The sequence below is a fragment of the Prinia subflava genome, chromosome 15, assembly GCF_021018805.1.
Source record: "Prinia subflava isolate CZ2003 ecotype Zambia chromosome 15, Cam_Psub_1.2, whole genome shotgun sequence".
NCBI lineage: Eukaryota > Metazoa > Chordata > Aves > Passeriformes > Cisticolidae > Prinia > Prinia subflava.
The window spans coordinates 10,416,056-10,434,827 of record NC_086261.1 but is presented as its reverse complement, the minus strand read 5'-3'; the positions used below and the strand labels follow the sequence as shown (position 1 = coordinate 10,434,827).

Sequence of the window (18,772 nt, the reverse complement as noted above, 5' to 3'; positions counted from 1 at the left end):
TACTAAAGGATTTCTACTAGATAGTAAAAAACCTCATGCTATCTTCTGCATTTTTTTACACTAAAAGAGCAATAATTGAACAACTGAGTGGATTAGAATAAACCATGACAAGATCTGTGCTCCTATCTTCACAGCTAAAACTTATTTTTTTAAAAAAAAGAGCAGAGAGAGTGTGTGTGCATGTGTATATGTGTATATATATGAAAATTATTCCTGAGAAGAACGAGCTTCATTTCACAGTCAGAACAGACTATTAAGTGCACCCTGTTCACTTTCTTCCCCCTAACAAGTCTTCCTGGTGTAACTCATCATACAAAGCAGGTACTTAGATCAATGGGTGATCCTGTTGAGGAATCAGGACTCAGAACAGAAGTGAGCTGATCCAGGTGCAGGCAGTGTCTCAATGTTAACTTTACCTTTCTGGATATAGGACCTGCTCCACACCACCAAAAGTCCTGACTACGTTTTTCCTTTTAACTTGAATGGGCTTTGAATAAAGTATCAAGCCATCAGGAAATCAGTGATCCATTAAATTCCCTTACCCTCAAACCAAGAGAGATTCACAGCTGAGACAGATGATACTTTAGGTATTAAAAGTCAAATTCTGCCTGGGACCAAGTGGAAGACAGCAGTACATGCCAGGCAGCACCTCGGGGTTCCCACAACTGGTAAGAGCAGGGAGAGGAAGAGAAGCAGGAGGGAAGAGGGAGCACCCTTCCACTGCTGGGGAACAGTGAAGAGTTTTGAAGGGGAAGCATACAGAGTGCAGCAGAATGCAGTTTTAAGTTCCTCTGCAGGAGCTCTGGCATCTGCCTAAGCTGCAAGGTTTAGCAATTGCAATGCCAATTTTAATTTTTACCTAAAAATACAGGTAATATTTTCTTTTAATTTTTAGCAGAATGGGTAAATTTAGCAATCTAGGTGGTCATCAATACATATGTGATTCTCTTCTGGTAATGTTAGTGGAACAACAGACTGCTCCTCATGGTGTCTAAAGTTTCAGCTGCTTGTAAACCAGCACTGTGGGAAAACTCTTAGGTGGCTTTAAAAAAATTCTCGTAAAACAGTAGAAAGCTCATAATTTAAGACACTTCAGTGGAAGAGAAAACTTCCTCTTGATTATCAGAAATATTTTGCACTATATCCAAAAGGCAAGTAGGATTTCCTCCAGAAAAAAATGGTTTTTATCTACATCATTCTTGTCAGGAAAAGGTCTGAATATCTGTTTTAATAATTAAGTTTCAGGTTTCAACTACACTTGTGATAAATAACATTCACAGGAGAAAAATGTTTTTAGAACATCAAATAATTTAGTCTTATAAAATAAAATAAGCTGGTGGTGGTTAAACTACCCTCACATAAGAACATTTTATTAGTGTGTGAATATACTATTAGCTGAAGTTATAAAGAGATTTAGCCCACAAGTTTGAAATGAGATAACCACTGGATTGGAACTCTTGCCTGGCAGCATGCTGATCTTTCTTCCTCTCATTTCATTTAATTAGAAACTTGAAATTGGATCAGCAACTTTTAAAGAGCTGATTAAAAGCCCTGTTCACAAAAGTGATCTTGGTTACTTTTCACAGGAGCATCAGGCTCTGCAGGGCAGTAATTCTGCTGTGATCTCATTCCTCTTTGGAAGAGGTGTGGAGAATCTCTGGCATCTTGGGTACTGTATCTGCACCTCTGCATCAACATCCCCCCACTGCAAACCACACACAATATTGACTACTTGAAAAAAAAACAACAAACATAAAAAATAGGACATCATCTCAGCAAAAAAGGGAGGTCCAAAATTCTTCTACACCTGCTCAAATTTGAGCATAACCTTTAGGTTATCCTATTAAAATACAAATGTCTCCTTTAGATTTAAAAGGGCTAATTATGCTTCATCAGAGGCTATTGGAGGTCACATATACCAACTTGTCTAGGTGTTAATCAATGTTCATTAACACACTTGCATTCTAAAAGCACTTTAGAAAGGAAAATATCACATAAAAGACAGTATGTGGCACGTAAGCCCAAAAGGAAAAGAACAGTATATTACAGAACTGAAAGAGGCTGTACTGATTTTCTTTACTATTTACTCTACTAGAATATTTCTCATTAATAACCTTGAAATCCCTAGTTGCAGTTAAATAAATATCATTCCACATAATGTTTTTTTCTATCCACTATAACCACAATCTTCACTAAAACATATTCATATTTGTAGCTTATGCATTTAAGAATGTTTATTCAAAATTATTGATCAATAGTATTGTGTAGTAGCACAGCACAGATCTAATTGCTTTCTCAATAATCTTATTGAAATCTGGCTGACAAGACCTGATCAGGTCTCTCTGACTCCTGATTCAAAGCCCACTTTGGGCATCCATTTATTTTATGTGAATAAGTTTTGGATCACTGCAAGGGTGACCGTGAAGTTTCATCCAGGCTTCACTTCTCTGAACAATGTCAAAGCTTCTACCTTTGGGTTTAAAGTACTGCTCAAATGTTTGGATATAACCTGATCAGGCTTAAGTGTGTGTTTGTGTGTGTGTGTGTGAAATGCATGTATAAGCTACCTCTGGACATAGCAAAACAGGCTTTAGAATAAACACAAGCCATTCCTTGCAATAGTTTTGGCAATAGCTTACACTAAGTGGCAAATCATTACTGCTTCAGGTATTCATTCATTCAGTCATCTTGAACTGTTTTGCTATTTCCTGGTATGAAATGGGCATATGCCTAGAAATTTTGTATGTGGTATTTGATGCCAAATCACTGTGTAATGTTTTATAAAATTCCCTAAATATTTATGAACAAAGAATAAAAGTTATATATGCATATGCACAAACCCCATCTAATTTGTTTAAACAATTTCAGACACTAAAAAACTCAATTCTCATATCAAGAATTCCTTCAGAAGACAAACATGAAGCAGTCTCTCAGTAGTGGGAGATGTTAAAAGGAGCTCCTGTAAAAGCTGCACTCCAGACAACTCCCACTGAAGTGTCAAAACTATCCTAAATCTTCTCAGTAAGGATCTCCTCCATTATGCTGAATTCAAAGGAAGTGTGTTTATTCATTCATTAATTTCAGAGAGGACCAGGATACCAGTCCTAATATTTTGGGGAGACAATCAAATCATAGATGCAAAGGCTTGCTGCTGCTGCAGAGTAACAAAGAGAAATTCCTCCCAGCTTGAACCGAAACGGACATCAACAATGTAGGCTGCAGGAAGTTGTTATTTCTACTCAAAATTCTAAACAGCTGTTTTCAAGGCAGCTTAAAAGATTTTTCAATGTTTGGATTCAACTCAAGAGTTTTATCTAATGCATACTTTGTATTTGAGTATTTGTTGAATTAGAAATTTAATAGAGCAGCTGAGTATTTTAAAATCTTTTGGAAGATGTGAAAAAGGGATGTGAACTCTAGCACACCCTGTAAAACATAAATTTCTTACCAAAAGAATATGTTATTCATGTGCTCTGTACATTAGGTCAATTATTACTCACTTTCTTTGGAGAACCACCAAGTGCCTCCACCCTTTATAACAGAGCACTGTAATCAACTGTAGTAAGAATAGCAGAATTATTTTAATACACACTGGTGGCTCAGGCTTGAGCTCAAGAAGGCTTGAGCAGTAAGAGACTAAGATGGATTTGCCATCATCTTTCCTTCTTAAGAGGGAAAGAAATTAAATTTTCTTTGTACGCCTTTGTAAATAATTTCAATTGCACATAAATAGGGAAAAATTTATAAAAAGAAGTACTTTAAATTTGGCCTCCAATTTAAACACTTCTGTTATTTAAAGACAAATTCCATAAACAATCTGATACCAAAACTTCTTCCACAGCACGTCTTTCATTTCCGCTAACCCAATTTAACCTCTCATCTTCCTTGCACTCAGCAGCTGTACAAAGCACGGGTTTTGTACTGACATCAGCAAGTGACTGAAGTGCTAGTGCTAGATTTAAAACGCCTTCTAAAACCAGGAGGTTTTGTATTGAATTTGGAACCAAGTTTGATACAACTTGTACTGTTAGTTTAACATAGTATCACCTTTCATGGAGCCATATCTTGTTGGGTTCCTGCTGGGACCTGAGAACCGAAATAGCACAAGGTTTAATGCATGGCACTTCATTTTGTCCAGCTGGCTCAGGCCAAGAGAAGCATTTCAAATTATTTAGATAACCACGCAGATTAAATACCCAGTAAGATAGCTTGCTAAGTCATTCATCATTTGCCATTCCTGGCCTGTGATTGTGTCAGCAATGTTTTTACTAGCAGAGCCATTCAGATGAATGGAATGCACATCTCCACTGGGTCTCCCCTGCCCAAGCAGCAGTGTAAACGTCTCAACCTGCCTCCAATGCTCTTTTCCCAAGATATGTGAAAACTGTCTGGCTAGATCCTCTCTGTCTTCATTTTCTTGCCTGTTTTCCCTTCTCATCTGTTTCTCTTGCTTTATGAGCCCCTATAACTCTACCAAATTTCAGTGTATTAAAACATTACCCTCTCCTTACGTAATCCCTCAAAAAGTTCACAAATCATCCTCTTATTACTCTAACTCCTCAACCCAAGAATCAAGTAGCTGGAATTAGTTCACACCATGTGGTATAATTCAATTCCAGACATAATATCTGCATCATTAAGCTTTATCTTATCTTAAAGGTTATTGGAGCTGAAGCAACTTAACATGAACTCTCCTTTCACAGAATCCTTTCACAGAGGTGGATCCTCACCTCTTTTTTCACTGCAGATCTTTTGGCCTTTGAAGCTTGTGGCTTGGAAGTAATTTTTGACCCTGTGGCTTCTTCTGAAGCCTGTATTAATCCAACTGTAAAGGTGCCATATTGCATTTTACAAATCTCTCCAAGTTACCACCCATACTGTCCCACCAGGACATGGAGATTCTCATAAAGGCTTTCATCATATCCCAGCAGGACAATTATACTTCATTGCTTGCTGGTTTTACTAGGACCTCTTGTAAACATTTCAAGTCCAAGCAGTGTTCTGTCACTGTACTGCTCAACTGAGCTAAGACATCTGGACAATCCAGCTGAGAGTCAGTCCAATGGCTCTTGAAGAAGCAGTTCAAGGTGTGTCTCACTTTAAGAGCCACCTTAATTGCACTTTCAAGAAAGTGCACAGCATGCTCTTTCCACTGTATTTTCCACTGTATATATTTATATATATTCAAATTTTTTCTTACTGCAGTTCTCAGAAACATAAGCAAAGAGGAGCTGTTGAGGTCCTAAAATCTCCCATCACTGAGGGACCCAGCTGCTTCCTAAATCAGGTGAAATTATCAAGTACTTAATAAGTCTCCCATCTTTTTGTATTAACTGACAAGCAGGTAACTACAATTAGTGTTAAGTGCAAACAGGAAAACTCCCCTGACAGTTATTAGTATTACTTGTATTTAAAACCATTCCCTATTCCACACCCCATGAACCACCGTGGCTTCATGAGCTTATTCTTTATTTTTAAACTAACTTCCATTTTTTAAATTTTATTAAGCAAGTACATTAGAAATCATCAGCATAACGTGTGTTTTCATTTCACAGCACTCAATCAATCACTGTCACAGAACACTCTCTGGATAACAGAACACACAAATAAGAAAAAAGCGCAGAAGATCTGGAATTATGAACATTTTGACTATGTTAGCACTGGATCTTCATTAAACAGCTAATTGGTCTGAATGGTACAGCTAGAGGTGTTACAAATCACAGACTAACACATATTTTAGCACATTTTCCAGAGAGTGACTGGACACAGTCCTGGGCAATCTGCTTCAGCTGATCCTGCTTGAGCAGGGTAGCTGGACTAGGTGATCTCAAGAGGAGCCTTCCACCCTAAGCAATTCTGTAAGCCAAAATACCCTCTCTCCCTGTAATTCTTACAGTTCTATTCTTAAAAGATTTTAAATGCATTTTTGATAGGTAGGAGTTACCCCACTAACCAGCAGATATGCATTTTGGTGTCCTGCCTGTTTTTGCTGGAGACAAACTGATTTTCCAAACCTTGCTGAAAATTCAATATCAATAGATTCAACGGAGCAATTGTAAGTAATGGGACTGAGATAAAAGGACCTAGAGCAAAAAACTGAGGGCCTAATCTTGAGACCAAAGAGCACTACGAGGTCCCTCCATATACAGAAATAAGGAATAATGTCAGTCTAGTAAAATATCACTGAACTTATGAGCAGTGCTGCAATGCCAGCAAGGACACCTCTGGCTTTGTCTCACGCTGTGTGCAGTGGTGCAGCATGAAAGCATCAGGCACCACTTCCACAAGGAGGCAACAACTGTGAGCACACAGGTTTCTCCTCAGCTCTGCTATGACTGTCAGCACCTCTGTGTCAGAGGAAAAAACCCTAGAGGGTCACAGAAGACCATTCATACGAAGGAGTAAGGAGCAAACGGGGACAGTGCTGAACACCTGGCAATCCTTGGGTAAACTTTGCAAAAAACATAAACATTGAGCACAGGATCATTATAAAACATGAGCAAAATCACTTGGTAAGCCAGGCTTTACTTGAGTAAAATGCTTTTTAAAAATTGAGTCACACATTAAGTTAAACATTCAGGGACAAGTAAAACAGTGCAGAGACCACTCTTTCAGAATGGGAGACCTGCAAGCTGAATTACACCACCAGGGAAAGAAATGAAGGCTATGGCACAGCAGACTCAGTTCCTTTAACCTACCTGTGCTAGTTTAGCTTGGGTAAGGCCTGCAACAGATACAAAGTAAATGTATAAGATCACAAGCAAAACTCAGGTGCTTAAAAGGGTTCACATTCTTAAAATACAAATCCATGTGCATATATGTGTAAGCACACATGCACTTTTAATAACTTTCCTGCCTCTTTTAAATTACTTATCCCTAGCCTTTGCATGCCTTCCTACACGGAAGGGAAATACTGAATCTTGGTTTCTTTATGTATTCCACCTTTTTCCAAAAGAAGTTTCTTCTGGATAAAGAGAGCAAAGCCAGGCTCTATTTTACAGCATAGCAGAATCTGGAGAGTGGTATTTCTCTCAGTGCTCCTTTCTTTTCAGACCTTATTTAGGCCTCTTTTCTTTTCCTACAGCATTTCTCTAAAGTGCCAAACTGTACAAGCTATCACAAAAAAAAAAAATAAAAACTACTCAGTCATTATTCATGAAACTCTCAAGGGCAACTGGAAGTGAGAATGTGCCTGTCCTTACAGCTGCTCTTAGGTAGTTGTTAATTTTTTGCAGCTTTTATGCTGATACAGGGGAGATCTCTTTCTAAATCTAACAGTTTACTTTAGAAAAGTTTTGTTTTTACAGAAATTTCAACAGTTCTGTTACAAATACTTAGCAAAAAAACTTACATGCGTCAAAACAGTTACACTGACCACTTTGAGCACCTCTGTTTAAGATGCATTTTCATTAGCATTTTGCAGCTGACCTACATAAAAGAATTGTTTTACTTGGAAATGCCTTCGCCAGTTTATCCTTTCATTAGGTTAAATCTATGTTTTAAAATAGGTTTCTTTTCAATGTTAGAGCTGACCATCAAGAAAGTTTTAGATCATGTGTAAAAACAAAGAAAAAAAAGTAAATCACAAATGCAACTGAGGCATCATGCATAACTGATACCTGTTTCTGTGGCAACTTCAATAAAAATTCTCAGCTTACCAACCCAAGAAAAAAAGCAATGAATGGGTGATTCACAAGGAAAACATTTGTTTTCACTGTAACAAATGAGAGGATTTCAGGTAGCAGTGCTTTCTTATATCAAAATATATTGCAGCCTAAAGAAGAAGCAGTCATTTTCTCCATAAGTAGCTAAATAGGCACTGTTAGGTAAGTTCTCAACTACATTTATTCATTCCCTATATTATGTCCAACTCCAGTAGTCACCATTTCAAAGGTACCTTTTCTGCGGAAAGTTCCATGAGAAATCAGTTGTGCAGAGTCTTTTTTTTTTTTTTTTTCTTACAAGTTTTGGCTGAAATTAGAAAAATGGGCCTGGTACAATGGCACTAAGAGGGGAAGACCAGCCCTAAGACATGGGTTCTGAAGGCCTCAAATGTAACACCATGCTGCAATGACAACCAATATAAATAAATGCTGATTCAATCTTTCAGCACACACACACAAAAAAATGATACAACACATGAGAGGGATTCTTTCCAATTCTCTCTGGAATGCTGCAGAGCACAGATCTGGCAGTGCAAGGGAAGGGAAGGCATTCAGGGAAGCTACAGCCTTCAAGTGTCTGCACTGTGTATGTAGAAGTTGCATCTGTGTGATGTGCGTGTGACATCCCATTATCAAACAAAACCAGGCATCTCTGCATGTAGGTAACTCCTACAAATCCTCTCCTCCACAGGCCTCCACTGTTCATTTCTCAAGACACCACAGGGGAGATGGCAGGAACCACACGCAGGCAAAGCCAGCTCCAGGCCCAGCCCAGCTGCAACGAGAGCTGAACCCAATTTCTTGCACAGCAAACAGGAGCCAGAGGCTGCCAGTGAGGTTGGAGGTAGGAGTCAGGTTCAACAACAAAGCTGCCTGCAGTACCACAAAAATGATCTAGTGACTCTCCCGTGAGTCCTTTCAATGTCCTACATACAAGAATCAAAGCTTACAGATTAGAACAAAGCAGCTATTTCATTCAAACGTTTTTATGATCATTTATACCAAATATAGATTCCACAAGTTGTGATTCAATTTGTATGCATCTCCATTGCTACGACTAAAATCAAAACAAAGTCCAAACAATACTTTACTGCACATCTAAAGGTCAGTGTCCTTAGCAGCCAATCAAGAAGGCATGGAAATACAAGAAGGCCTGCCAAATAGCTGAATGAAAACTTTAGATTTGTTTGACTGAAATCAAAACTCAATTTGGAACAAAATGTAAATGTTCAGCTTCATGTACAAAAGCTGGAGCCCTCACATCTCACAAGAGAACCTAAGCCATATGTACTTAATCATTTATAGATCTTGATTAAGCTTATAAGCATATATCTGAAGAAACATTTTAAAACTTGCTATGTGATATTTTAAGACACGCAAAGCATAGAGCAAGCAACAGAGGACCAGTTATGGGGTGTACATGCAAGGACCAGAACAATGGATAAAAGCCTTCCTATACACAAGATCCCTAAAAATGCTTCTTGGCATCAAATAAAAGACTGAGCTGAGTCCTGAGTTCTGATCCAGAGATCTATTGATTATATTGCTATGTATTACAAACCATCTAGATCACACACAATCATTCTGTAGAAGTTGACTTCTCCACCATAAAGCTGCAGCTTCAATTTTAAAAATTAAAAAACTCATCCAATTATCTCAGCCTCTTTTACAGAAAAGATAATCCAAAGGAATTTTTATTCTAAAATTGAAAGATATCAAGGGTGACAACATATAGTGAAATTATCTTAAAGTCAGTAAAACATTACTCTGTGACTAAATATATTGATCTTCAATCTGAAGCCATTTTTCATAACTTTTCAGAGGGGAAAAACGTGTGCAAGAGTCCTTACTGCAGGCCTTCAAGTTTAGCCATCCTTCATTTTGCTGCTATAACATGCTACATGCATTCATGTTACAGGGCTGCAGAAACTACATGTCTATGTCAACAGATGTGTTTCTTGGAAGAAAGCAACAGAAATCAAGTTTATTCAAATGTTTGCCAGCTACCATATGCTGCAATACTACTTTAAATGCAACATAAGGCATTGGGAACATACTTTTACTGCTATCTACACTTTGTTATTTACTTTCCATTTAGACTAAATACCAGAGAGGGGGCACACTAAGGGGTGCAGTGTCCTCTTTGTAAAAACATTCTACCCGTTGTAGTATTTAGAAAGAAAAAAAAATATACAGAGCCCTACATTACTCTTGACCACTTTCAGCGGCTGCACTTTCATAGGGAGGCTCTGGGAAAGATATTTTTACATATGGCATTAATTCTGGGAACTTTTAATAATGGCCAAATATAATTAAAAATTATGCAAAAATTCCTGCCATGAAGAGAGCTGTACAGAAACGACTCTGTTTGAAGAAAAAGCAATCGTTTGCTCATATTCTGAGTCTGTAAAAAAACAAAACACACGTGGTACATTTTTAATATTTGAACTACATCAGGCCCAATTCTGCTCCTATGTGAAGCGAGTGGCAAAACTCCAGAATGCAGCAGGATTGAGCCCCTGATGTTGTCACAAGCATTCAAATAAACAAACAGGGCTGTAACACATTCTAAGCTTCCACTGTGTTCCTCTAAATGAATTCAGACAGAAAAAGAAAAGTACATTTCATTGCATTTCTGCAATACAAGGAAAACAACAATGCACATATAATTCATCCTCTTAAAGTATTATCACCCAAATGTCTAAAGAAAAACAATTTCAAAGAGTCAAGAAAGCCTTTGTGCACAAATTTGTAGACAGCTCTACCAAATCTGATAAGGTTCTTTGATCTTCCTGAGTTCCTAACATCAGTTTTGCCTCTGGACTTTCATAAAGTGCAGGATACAGGGATGTTTTCACATGACCCAAACGTGGGCATCTCCCACAGCCAGATAAATCCCCTAGGCTCTTTTACAGACAATAGAAAGAGCTGTTGATGTTCTGAATCATCCTCAGGGGAACATAGGCTAAATCTCTGCTCTCAGTCTCTTCAGCAACTTTAAAAGAAACTGCAGAATCCGTAACTCACTCAAGTTATTCAGCTTTAACAGTAAAACAGCATGAAGATGGCATCCAGTTTGTAACCAGTGGGATAAATTTTCTTTTGCCCACATCTTCATTTTCTGCTACCTGTGACTTCATGAATAATATGACTACTGATAAACTAAAAGCTGAGTGCGTTTCTCAGACCTTAACTAACTCTGAAACCTTGGGCCAAAATCCAGTAAGGCCCTTAAGCACTTGCATAATTCTAGGCATATTGACATCTTGGGTTTGAATTTAAAGGCATGTCAAAGCCCATCACTGGACCACTGCCAGAGAACTCAGCACCTTCCTAAGAGAAGTCCCTGAAGTTCAATTTTTAACTGAGACAATATCTGTGAAATATTTTCCTTCCTGGACTATGTTTTTTAAATGTGTCTTAATGGCTGTAGGAAGCATTCCCAACTCCACTACACTTTTATGTTGAGTTGATGTCAAGTCCACCCTTTTGAACGCTATTCCACAGAAAAGCCAGGTCTGCTGTTTTATGACACAGCTGCATATTCTTGACAGTACATCCAGGCAGCTTCTCCTGCCCTGGGAAGGTGCCAAACCCCACACACAACAGCTCAGGAGTTAATGGTACATGTGCACCACTTGCAGCACAATAAAGCCATCCATCCAGCTCTGGTGAAGCCTGTCTCACCAGTGACATGGCAGATGCTCCCAGGACATGAAGAGGAGCTCCACTGATAAAAGTGAACCTCAAAATTCCTCGTGCTCATGTTTTATAGTGCTTTACACTAAGATTAACACTTCTAAGACATACAAAAAAGTGATTTTTGTGCCAAAACTGTCCAAGGCCCAGTGCCACCCTCTCAAAGAATGACTGAATAAATACATAAAAATAATCATGCCACAAATTTGATGGAGTTTGCTGCATTGTGAAAGCAGGGATTCTTTCCCCAGATAAAGCCCCTGACCTACACAGAAGTCTTGCAGATCTTCATTAACAATCACATGGTCGACATTTACTGAGGCAATGTATGGAAAAACTACTTAAAACAGTAGACACAGAATTACACGACTTATCTCTGCATCTAAGAAACTGAATCTAATTTTGTTCCAACCACCTGCAACATTTTTAGTGTTTTCCCTATCGGATTATTAGAATAACCCCACTTCTTTGGTTGCCTCAACATTGTTTTATTCAAGTCAGTTCTGACATATGCAGCAAAGGCTGGAATATTCTTTGGTGTGTGACATATGTGCCACAAACACTCTTTGACTGTTACTGTTAGTTGATGCTTGTAGAGAAAGCACTGGGTGATACACAGCAGTAAATTACTTCCATAACTGTTACTCTGTGGGATGGCATAACCTAGAAGTCAAACCACAGCCAAACAGATGGAGAATGTGTATGCCACAAAACTCTATCACTTCACATGACATTTATCCAGAAATGGTTTCAAAACAATCTGCTTCTCCTATTTCTGCCAGAAATGGCACCATTTAAGACACTATTTCTCTTGAGTATTTTCCTTTCCCCCCTCTCCATGCACAGAGATGCTTTGGTTTTGTTTTGTTTCCTCCCCTCTTTCTTTTCTTTCTAATAAACACACGATTTTACTCTACAAGGCATGAATCTTGTCAATTTACTGGCTAACATCCATTCACATGTACATCAGAAGCCCACCAGGGAGTGTCAAATCCACAGAACTTTCCAAAGCTAGATTCAAAATATGGACCTCTTACTTAGCTGACAGCTGTGTAAAATCATGTGCAGCCAGACAACTCCCCAGTGACCACACAGGTGCATGTGCTGAACAAGGCAAGTTATTCTAAGACCAGGATTAGTTTATACTTGAAGTTATCTTCAGAAAAAGTTTTTCTCATGGCATAATGTGATTTTGAGACCAAAAACCACCACACCCTTTTTAGAGGAGGGGAACATATTAGCTCAACTAGGTAGAGAGGCTGCAGGAAATCTGTGAAAGCAGCCAAATTTCAGAGTTTTTCTGGGAAGATATGACAATGATTTGGCCTCAACACAGCAAGCGAGCATTAACCAGGAATACTACTGCTCATTAATGTCTATTTTCTCTTTTATTGGTAACTTTTATTGTTTAAATCAAACACGTGTTTTAAGTAAAAAACTGCCTATGGACAAGGCATGTAATTGACAAATTTCCACCTCAGTTGTGCTCAGTAGCATGCATGTAATTTCAGGACAGCTTGACTTGGCTCTGTGCCACCAGTTTCTCACTCCACCCATCACCAGGAAGGAGCCCTGAGGGACAGGACTGAAGCTGTTACCAGGATTCAGCCTAGAAACTTGCCCTCAATGATGTGGAGTCAAACTGGGCTCAGATCAGGCAACACAGAAGTAGCACTGAACAGTCTTCTGAACTTACACTTTACACCTCCTCACCAGACTGAAGGCTCAAAAGCTTCACCCATGAAGAACATGCAGTAATTGCTTGAAATTCCAAGTCTTTGCAGTATTCTATATACATTCCATGCATTCTCACCTATAAGTATTTATTCTCTTCAAACTTAATATTTATTCTCTTCAAACTTTAACCTAATTACCCATTCCTCTTACTTCTCTCCAGCAATGAGATTCCATGATTCAGAACTGAGCTAGTTTTCAATCCTTGGAAAAAACTCACCATTGGTTTGAGCTACTTTTATAACATCTGAGTGGACAACTGGCAAGACTTCACACAGTGCCAACACAGCAATTTTGTACACTCTGTAGGGAGTGCAGGAAATACCTGATTCATTCTACCATCAGTTTAAGCACAGAAAAAAACCCCTTCAGTCTCCTCAGAGCTGTTGTTCTGTATCACCCACCTATGTTGCCCACATAAAAAAGCCAACTGTTACTCCTCCAGGAGCAGCACTGACAGCAGAGATCAACTGACACACTCACTGACAGAAATTTCATGTGCTAAGCACATCCTCTACATGGAAACCCAAAATCAGATTGTTAATGTCTATTCTGTCCCAGGTTCATAGATATGTAACACCACCTATTCTATGAATAGAATGTATGAATTTCCAACTACACAAACCAACTGCTCTGACAAATGAAAATATTTTATTTGCATTTTTATAAAACTCAACAGGATTATACCTAAACATTGTCCACTATACTGCTCACAAATAAAATATTAGATTGGTTTAATAACCCTGAAAAAAATCTACACACCACATAAGGCAGTTGGTATCACTGTGTTTTCATTTGAAGATTATCACTATGGATATGCAACTTAAAAGCTAAAATTGAAAATAATAAATCTGTACAAAATGGAAAAGAGAATTGAATAAACTGCAAAAGAAAACACAGCAAAGACAAGGCAAGATGCTACTTATCACATATATCAAATTTAAAGACCTTTTCTGATGACTTAGAAACTGAAGTTTGAGCAAAAGCAAACAAAACCTTTCATTAGCCATCTCTTCCACTGGAGTGTTTTCATCAACAAAAATATAAACATCTCTGTCTGTGTTTCATCCTGGACTCTACCCTTATGAAGTTCACATACTTCTAAAAATACCACTTAAAATTTCTTTTCCATCTTGAGACCAACAAAAACAAACACAACCAACTCAGCTATAGAATAAACAGGTAATGGCCCAATAACCCCACTCTTAGAGGTGTTGGAACATAATTACTCCCACTGACTTAGGGCACGTACCTCTCTCACACTGGGGTCCGGTGAAGCCATAGGTGCAAGCACATCGATTTGGAGCCACGCATCTCCCTCCGTTCAGACATCCATTTTCACAGACAGCTGTAGCAAAGGGAAGGCAAGAGTCATCTTGACTGAGCTGTTTTCAGCAAGACATGAGGGTATGTACTTGGCCAACTTAAGTAAACTGGTAAAAATGGTAAACATAAAAGGCCACCAGACTCTTTTCCTACAATCAACTTAATGACCTTTTCCTACTTCCTGGTCTCATTAGTACCATGAGCTCATCTTTTCAAGGGAGCATAACACAAATGCAGGAACAGCCACAGCTTTTCTGACCCCTCAGAGCCTTTCTCTTTGGGATAGCTGGATAAACCCATAACTTCAAAAACATCTCTTTCAAACTTGAAACAAATAAACACTGATAAAGACTGCAGATAGAAGAAGATGCAGAGGACTATTTCATCTCTAAATCCTCAAATGTATTTGTTCCAACTGTAATAATCAAGTATTAAAAGGCTGTTTGTTGGTGTTAAATAAATAATGCTCTTAACTAGGATAGCAAAATTTAATCAATATCTATTCCATGTTAACTCAAGATACTCTTCCTCTGTATCATGTTGTCACTAGCTTCAGAACTCAATTTTTTAATAATAAACTCCAGAAGCAATTCCTCTCAGAAATAATCAGAAATAAAACATGCACATGAAAAAAGGAGATTTTAAATACAATTTGATGTTCATTCAGTAATGTTATTCTTTGTTTCATTTCACATTCACTTCAGTGGAAAGAAGGTTTCCATTTATCCCCTTATATCCACTTGATATTTCACAGTGAAGGCAGAAATACAATTCTTAATCCTTTCACCATGTGATCCTCCTCCAGATTATTAGGGTAAATTCCTGGTCCCACTGAAGTTCATGTAAAGTGTGCCATTGATTCTGACAGAGCACAAAAGGTTTTCATTAAATGAGCTCAACACATTTTCTGTGTCAGACCAATATTTCACTAGATAGCAATGTGACAGCCTTGGTTAAAAGCAGTGTCTATATCCTTATTTGAGTTACTTCACAGCATTCCAGCCAAGAAGAACAAGAGAGCACCAGAGTCAGTTTGGGAGAGATTTCAAGCAGCAGATCCAGGAATGCTTTTGGCTAAGGACTGATTGAGGAAATAAAAAAATCTGTCGATCAACTCTAATAAGACAACATCAAAATTTCTAAAGCATACTAGCTAAGTCTGATGCAAACACTGAAATGAAAACAAGACTTGGTATTAAAAATCCTAATTTTATCTATAAAATGAAAACTGAATCCCATGTAAAATCTAGATGTATGACCCACTGCTCTAGTAGGTGAGAAGTCCTGGAGGTCAATGGGAATTAGGGCAGTGTGAGAACTACAGGATCAAGTTATATCCAATTATTATGAAGTCATGTGGTGTTTATTTTAATAGTCTCAATCAGTAAGAATTCACTCAGCATTCACTACAAAGTCATGTGTTTTTCGGTGAAATTTCACTATACCTGATCACAAACAAGCTCAACAGCAGCTGAAATTTAGTGCTAAAGAGGGTCTGGTCCAATCCCCACATCACAGAATATCACAATATCTGCATTCCCACAGGTGTACTTACGCTGTCCACAGTGTGTTCCTGTGTATCCCTTCTGACAGAGGCAATGGTCATCACTGCAGCTGCCTCCATTCATGCACCGGATGTTACAGTGTTGGACTTGAAAGGGAAAAAGATTTTCCTCAGTTAAACCAAACCAGTCAGAAACACTTTACTGCTTGCTAAAAGACTTTGTTTTTGGGGGGAGGATTGATTTTGTGAACCAGAAAGTATCAGAAGTCAAGAATGCACATTTTAGGACAGATACTTAAAATGGCACTACAGAACACAATACAGATTTACAGTTCCTATGGAATATAGGACATGGTGCAAGAATTTGATGTACTCTCTCATTCAAATGAAGTCAAAGGCATTTCACATCAGCATAAATCCTGAACATTTCTTTCCTAGCTTACAAATAAGAAAAAGCCTTCAACAAGGGAAAAGTACTGTACTTCTGGCAGACAGCACCATTAGAAAGGGAGTCTTATCATCTGGGAAGTGAGGAAGTATTAAAGGGAAGCATATAAGGAAGCTCCTGAAGACAGCCCTGTTCTGCCAACACATGAAACACCAGAAGCTGACCTGGCCAAGCAGGACTTCTTGCATAAAAAGGAGAAATAACAGAGTGATTTCTTTCTGTATGCCAACTGTGGGCTCACCCCAGCAGTAGAGCTGCTGTGCTTGGGAGCTGCAGAACTCGCAGACAGCCTCCCCCAGAGCCAACAACCTTCCCTTGCAAGGGCAGAGGCAGGGGAGCAGCCCACTCTCCTCAGCTCAGCCCCACCACTTATGATAATGGTTAACAGGCAGCTTAAGCCCTGTGCCAGTAAAACAGAATACCTCTGATGCATTTTTCTAGTAATAAGGGCAAATATATTTCCTAACTAGATGTTGGGAGCCCTAAAAGTATGTCAGGCTCTTCATCAGGCATAGAGAAGTGGGCAGGTCTCCCAACAAAGCAAAGTCCTTACAGGTCCTGCTGTCCAACACAGCTGTGAACTGGGGCCTGCACTCCAGTGAGCAGCTGGAAAATGGTTTTCCTCCTAACAGGAACCACATGAAAGGCTCCTCCCCAGGACTACAGTCTGATCAGCATTTCAGCAGATTGTGATGGAGCACTGGATACCTACACCATGCTGTCTGAAATGCTCAGGACTGAAAAATGGAAATTGCATGTCCTGTCAGAGCCTGCAGCTAACAGGTGCCGTGCCAAACACTGAATTTTTCACCTCACACAAAACCCTTAGGCATCATTTGGCTTCTACTCAGAAGTATGTGAATAGATTTTTTTTTAAGTAGAAATAATTTTAACTGTACCGCCTTCGTAACAATATGAATCCACAAAACAGAAGTAAAATGTACAACTGGAGAAAGAATTTAAAGCAACCTAGCATTTAAAACACTAGTAATCCTAATTCTTCAACAATAAAAGCAAAAAATGTGTATTACATTTCTTATGTGACTAACAGTTATTATACATCTTTGTTCTGCTTTGGATGTACTTCAGTAATTCAAGCAACAAAAATGTACTAACATTCCTCAATAATAAGTAAAATTGTCTGCAAATACAGAGTGAATATCTGGTGAAGATTTTTGGACAATGTCCTAAGTAGGTCAGAAAAAGGTGTATAGTTACTTTAAAATGTGTAGTTCAACTCAGCTTTGTACAATCTTAGAAAAACAGAGGGGATTACAAAAAGCATAGGAAATGATATCATCTGTCAAGCAGGGAAGGAACTTTAAAACCACAAACTGATTTCAATTAGAGCAAGCTATGCCAAGAGCTAATTTCCATTCCCACATGAAGACCAAAGTCATTTAAGTAGTTTGAACTACATTTGAGATAAAAAGGTTAACAGTAGCTTAAATGATGATTTTCATATTATCTGTTCATATATAAAATACATTTCCTCATTTTGGGATACACACACACAGGTTCAATAACTTGTCTTACTGCTTCTTAAAAGAACTTTTCCAAGGTAAAATATTTCTTCCTCCTTTTAAAACTAAAATTATTATGGGAGACTGCTGGGACACCCAGTCATTCTCACTAAAATGAGCCATTTAAATCAGTGAACTTTCTCACCTATTACCAGGCAAGAGGATCACTGACATACAGTCAGTAAACTAATTACTTATTTTTTGCCCTCTTCTCTGGGAATGTTGAAAAGAGTACTTCCAAAATCGTACAGACTAGTCTGTAATATTATCCTTCCAAAAGTTTACAGAAACACATTCAAAGGCTGTCTGGAGCTCAGATGATGATTTTAAAAATGCATTTTTGAAAACTAGCATATTAATGCAGGTCCAGCTTCTCTTTTCTCAGCTATATCAACAATTCCATTAATGCCAGTGGAGATATTCCGGTAAATGAAACAACCTGTTCCAAGATACCACACCGACAGAGATTCAAAGAAAAAGCACAGGAATTACCATAAGGCTGGTAAATGAATGCATATAGCTTTGCCTTATCTTGGCACGCAGAGGAAATGTTAACATTAATAAATGGTTGCTTTAAATCAATTATTGTTCTTTTTCACATCCAATTTCTAAACAGTCTGCACTGGAAATGTCTGAAGTCAAAACAGGAATAACTGCAGGAACACGGCTTCACAAACCTGCTAAAGAGCCAGCAAGACCATACACATCCACCCAGGCTTTGCGTGTGGGCGATAGTTGTGCTTTTTATCAAAGTGCTGCCCTCTCAAGCATAACAGTTCCTGACTTTTAAAATAAATACCCAGCAAAACTGAGTAAAGACTTCCTCACACCCAGAGCACTACCACAACCGCTCATGAAACGTGCAGGAGCTCAC

General features: G+C 38.4%; 1 protein-coding gene across 1 annotated transcript in view; it reads right to left on the bottom strand.

Annotated features, from left to right (window-relative positions):
• Positions 1-18,772, bottom strand: part of FBN1 (fibrillin 1) — a 141,157-nt gene that overhangs the window by 103,058 nt on the left and 19,327 nt on the right. Inside the window, exons 5-6 of the mRNA XM_063412183.1 lie at positions 15,979-16,074; positions 14,350-14,445 (exon numbers count right to left, since the gene is read on the bottom strand). Coding sequence (XP_063268253.1) covers positions 14,350-14,445; positions 15,979-16,074 — 192 coding nt within the window. The remainder of the gene's footprint in view (positions 1-14,349; positions 14,446-15,978; positions 16,075-18,772) is intronic.